Genomic DNA, 5,589 nt, shown 5'->3' on the forward strand with positions numbered 1-5,589 from the left:
TGTTTTTAGGTTAAAAATCATTTTTAAAATAATTCACTAATGCAATGATCAGTAAATATATAATTAATTAATTAATTTTAAATTTTAAATTAAAAAATTTAGCTATAATTATATATATATATTCTCTTATTTAGAATATTTAGTTTAACCGTTAAATACAACTCATAATTGATAAACCGCTACATAAGTATTTCATAATCTTTTAAAATAATAAAGATAGATGGCTGATAAGTTTTAATTTTAAAGTTATTTCTAATCAGATCATATGCTTTGATTTTATTTTTTATTCAGATTATATTATATATTTTTTAAAATTAAAATTATAATACATAAATTAAAATATTATAAATAATAATTAAACTAATTATAATATTTAATATTATATGATAAAAAAAGCACATAGGCATAAAAAATAATTATATTTTAAAATTTTCTTTTTATTTATTTTATATATTATATAATAAATTAATATTTTTATATTTATTTTATCAATATAATAAATTAATATATACTTTTATTAATTATTTTATATATCATTAATAATAATTATATATAATTTATTAAACATCTAATTATAATAACTATATCAATTATAATCGGTTATCCATACACCAAACATTCTCTTAATTTATTTTTTGTACAAATATTTTGGGTAAAATCACGAGAAATTGTACGTTTTCTGCTTTTTCACTTTCTAGCTTCTCTCTGTCGTTTCCCATTCCTATCGCACTCTCTCCTTCATGCGCGTGGTAAAACTAATAAGGTACAAGTTTTCGACTTTTGTAATTATATATATTTTTTAATTTTAATAATTTTAAAAGTTAGTGATAATTTCACTCAACAATAAAAACCGAAGTTTATAAGAAAAATCCCAATTACAATTTTTTTTGAAAAATTGAAAATCTAAAACCTCGAATATAAATTTAATAGAGAAGTAATTTATATTTAACTAATAAATTAAATTAAGTTAAATAAATTATAATTAAAGTTATATTTATATAATAATAAATTAAAATATAAGTATCATTCATGAAATACATACCTTTAATTTTTTTAAAAAAAAATAATATTTTCATTAAGCATGTGTGTCTTACCATTTAAAAAATATGACAATTTCATTGTAATTAATGTAAATAATTTATAATTAATTTTAAATTTTACAAAATTAAAAGTAATAATATATAAATGGAAATAATTTTACATTTAATTTTTTTATCTATTTTCTTTTCGAATCACATTTATTTTATTCTACTTTTATTATAATTATAAACTTGTTTATTTTAAGAAAAATGTGCTTATAAAATAGAGAGGGACTTGCCTTTTTTTTTTTTTTTGAGGAAAGCTTATAATTTTTAATAATTAACTTATTATTTAATATTCTGAAAAAAAAAAGAAACACATCACTTGCTGTCAAAGCGCGTGGAATAAGTTTCACTATCCCTCTCTTTCTTATTCTCGCTTTCTCTCACTAGACTTTCATTGAATAATAATAAGTTAATCATTCTTTAGATAAATACGCTATTTTCCATTGGCTCTTAACCGCTGCCACCTCCTCCTCTTCGACCACCACCACCACCACCACCACCACCACGATCACCACGCAATTCCATTCTATGGCTGAGTTGACTCAGCCCGAGGTCGTCTACTCACCTCGCTCTCTTCAACTGTGGAGGACGCTTTGGAATTGGCTTGCTTTCTTCTTCCAGATCTTCCTCCAGATCCTTCGAGCCTTAGGCCACCTTCCTCTCCTCTCTTCTTCTTCATCTTCTAACTCTTTCAAGCCTTTGCCAGTCGTTGAGTTGCCGGAGACTGACTCTGTCGCCACTCTTGAGATCACCGCCGGACCTGACTCCGCTCTTGCCGATGAGGCGATCAAAAAACTCACCGTATGGTTTTCTGTTTTGTTCTGGAATTCTAATTTCTTTCCTTTCTTCTTTTCCGGTTTCTGGACTTGACTGCTTCTGATTTGATTGTAGAATGGAGTTTTTTTTTTAACAAATAGAAATAGATACCTAAATTTAGGTGCCAGTTGTATGTAATAAACTGACAAATTGTCGTAATTAGGAGATAATGACTAATTTTGGGATAGATTATTACTTCTCAAGTTTTGTGCTTAATGAGTAGGGATTACAGAGATTGCTGAGGCAAAAGTGAAGAATACTAGAGTATATATACTCTTCATTTGCAAATATTTGTATTATTTTTGCATCTGGGTTTTTAATTTCTAATTAGATGTAATGATTTTTAACTCTGTCTCCCAGAGTTTGCCTGGTGTATTTTGTTTTGAGTTCATAACAGTTTACATTTTAATCTTTCTTCCATTCATTTATTTATTCGTCCGTTCTCCTTGAAAACATTTTTATTCTCAAGATTGTGTTTTTGAGTTATTTGTTGATTTCTGTGGCGTGCGAATTATGGTTGTGGAATCAATAACAAAAAAATGATGTTTTTGTAGGATTCAATAATCGCATCTCATTTGTTATTGATCTTCAATATGCAATATATTATATGAAACCCTGAAAGCAACACATGGGTTTTTATGTTTTAACTTCTCCGAGTTACCAATTATGCTGATTTGTGTCATCAAGTTCTTTCTACTTCTCTTTCTGTTTGTTTATGCTCTTGAGCATGTGTGCACTTGCAGGTGGTTCTGGACTTGGATGAAACACTAATATGCGCATATGAGACATCTAGTTTGCCAGCTATTCTCCGTAATCAAGCAACTGAAGCTGGACTGAAGTGTTTTGAACTGGAATGCGTATCTTCAGACAAGGTCTCATATGTTCTAGTCTCTCCCCCATGCTTTCTTAAAGGATTATTAGTGTCTATTTAAGAGAAATTATTTTGATATTACCATGTTGGCTTTGAAGGAATGTGAAGGGAAACCTAAGATCAATTATGTTACGGTGTTTGAGCGTCCAGGGTTGGCTGAATTCCTAAAGCAACTGAGCAAATTTGCTGATTTGGTGCTGTTTACTGCTGGCCTTGAAGGTTTGCTAATTACTATACCATTTTGGGCTTTCTTGTTCGCTATGACTTCTTTTCTTTTATCAGTAATTCATTTGTTATGTTCAATTTTCTACCTTGCTTTTTTGCAGGTTATGCTAAACCTCTCGTGGACAGAATAGATACAGAAAATCTATTTAGCCTTCGCCTTTATCGGCCTTCAACAGTTAGCACGTAAGTGCCCTTTTCTATATTGCTTTTCTGCTACTTTCTTTCTTTTTATATTTTCTTCCCAAAATTTGTAACTAGTATAGGAAAATAGGCCTTTCATACTTAATTCTTTATTATCTTGAATATTTTGCTAATCTAGAGAAGTTTCAATCTGTCTCTTGCTGGCAAGTGGAAGAATCTTCTCTCTTGTAGATATTTATAGAGGTCATGTATTTCTTCACATGATAGTCCCAAAGAGGGCATGTTTCTAACTCTTTGGAGTTGGGAGATCTTGAAGCATTTCTTGAAGAAAATTTTAATTTCTTTTCTTGGATGATAGTTTTTTCCAGTTTATCTTATTAAGATGTGCTCGAGTGTTCTGCACGTATTGCTGGATAAGCTATTTACTGTCATCACTAGTACATGACAGCTCAAGTACATGTCTTGTGAAATGAAATGAAATGATTTTAACAAGGGTTTTCAACTTCTTTCAAATATGTGCCTGCATATATCTATCTATTTTTAGTCTTGTACGTGGTGAACAGGTCAACCAATTTCCTGAATGTTTCTGAAAATTACTGCACGATATGCAGAAGAACCCAAAATTGTTGTTCTACTTCACTGTTTCAGAACTCCTTGGCCTTAGCACAACTTGAAAATAGATAATGCATTTGCATATTATGTGGAAAGTCAACTAACTCTTGTTTTATGTTGGATTTTGAGTTAGTTTATAACATCTCTTAAACTGCATTGATGAACTAGAATCTAGATCATGACTTAAATTATATTTTGTACTTGCAGTACAATGTTCATATGCTATGTCATTCAAGAAAAATCAAGAAACAACTCCAAATCTTTTGACAATAAAATGCACTATTTTCATGTCTTCCTTCATGGTTGATGCTTTATGCCGTACACTCTAATTTGGTTCTGGACCTTTTTCTTAAAAAGGAAAATATCATAGTTAATGATCATTAAGCTTCTTTTGTGACCATTAAGCCTGAGATATTTTTTTTTTTCTATTGGCAAACCTGTCATGTGGTATGTGAACAGGGAGTATAGGGAGCATGTGAAGGATCTCTCTTGTCTATCGAAGGATCCTTGCCGGATTGTTATAGTTGACAACAATCCATTTAGTTTCTTGTTGCAACCAGTGAATGGAATTCCATGTGTTCCTTTTTCTGCAGGTCAACCATATGATACACAGGTTGCTATATCTAAATTGCAAATTTTAAAATTGAATTATCCAATCTTGTTTGTTCCTTTACTTACGCTCTGTCTGTTCTTTTTATGGCTACACCAGCTTCTGGATGTTCTCCTTCCACTCCTTAAGCGCCTCTCTGATCAGAAAGATGTAAGACCTGTGCTATATGAAAGATTCCACATGCCCGAATGGTTTCGAAATCAGGGAATCCCTGTCTCTGGTTGGACATAGTAGGATAAAGATAGAATGCTTTCTACCGTCCTTTTTCTATGCAGACAGGCATCATTTTCTGCGGAACGCACAATTTGTATAGCATTAATTTGAATGCCAGAGGCATTCATGAAAATCAGAGTGCTTTCAGTTTCAGAAAAAGGAATTCATCTGCTGCTTTCATCAGCCAAATTGGCACAACAGTAATTTCTCTAGATTTCTTGATACTCTGATTCTTTTTTGTAATTCTGTTTACGTGTTCGCAGTCCTGTTGAATGTTTATGTATCTTTCTCATTTTTGTAAATTGTATTTTATCAATGATTATTAGTAGTTCACATATTTCTGATTCTTATACAGTTGGTTTTCAAGTGAGACTTGCTGAACTACATGTGTTCTTTGCATGTGGATTTAGGGTATTATCATTGTCTAGAGAATATGCTCACGTGCCTAAGTTACCAGCTGGTTGATCAACATCTTTTCATTTGATCGAACGATTGATGTTTCATTGCACGAATGAGATTGTGTGCACTGAATCATTTTTGTATTTGAATTAGTTTTCTTTTATGAGAGTAGTACGTTTTGTTTGAACATAACCCAAAATTATCTTTTTGCCACTTTTTGGGATTAAGATTAATATCAAGGTCTTTACATCAAAACCATAACCCATCCTGAAAAATCCATTTTCAAGGGAATTCACGGCTTACTGATAGTAAGTGCATTTATTTGAAAATTTAAAGGTTTTAAGTTCAATACCCTAATTCTTAACTCCCTTTTATCTTTGGAAAAAAAGAAAAAAAAAAAAAAAAACCATTTTTATGCTGCATAATAGCCAAACAGTAGTTCTGGCTGTCTTCTGAATTTTAACTGCAGCTAACAAATTAACAGATTTTCTTTTCTCAAAGGCCTAACAACAGATAGCGGTCCTCTTTGGTTGTCTTGACATTCCCATTCTCCTACCTGAGCCTATAGCAGACAATTGTTGAAGCTGACGCCACTTGCAAATCTCCATGGACAAATC

General features: G+C 31.0%; 1 protein-coding gene across 1 annotated transcript; it reads left to right on the forward strand.

The window, feature by feature from the left end:
• The first annotated feature begins 1,502 nt into the window (after positions 1-1,502).
• Positions 1,503-4,925, forward strand: LOC110625370 (CTD nuclear envelope phosphatase 1 homolog). Its single transcript, XM_021770995.2, has 6 exons — positions 1,503-1,886; positions 2,645-2,773; positions 2,871-2,991; positions 3,099-3,180; positions 4,210-4,363; positions 4,460-4,925. The coding sequence occupies exons 1-6, from the start codon at positions 1,614-1,616 to the stop codon at positions 4,589-4,591; spliced, it is 891 nt and encodes a 296-aa protein (XP_021626687.1). The 5' UTR covers positions 1,503-1,613; the 3' UTR covers positions 4,592-4,925.
• The last annotated feature ends 664 nt before the right edge of the window (positions 4,926-5,589 follow it).

This window comes from Manihot esculenta, chromosome 10 (genome assembly GCF_001659605.2).
Source record: "Manihot esculenta cultivar AM560-2 chromosome 10, M.esculenta_v8, whole genome shotgun sequence".
NCBI lineage: Eukaryota > Viridiplantae > Streptophyta > Magnoliopsida > Malpighiales > Euphorbiaceae > Manihot > Manihot esculenta.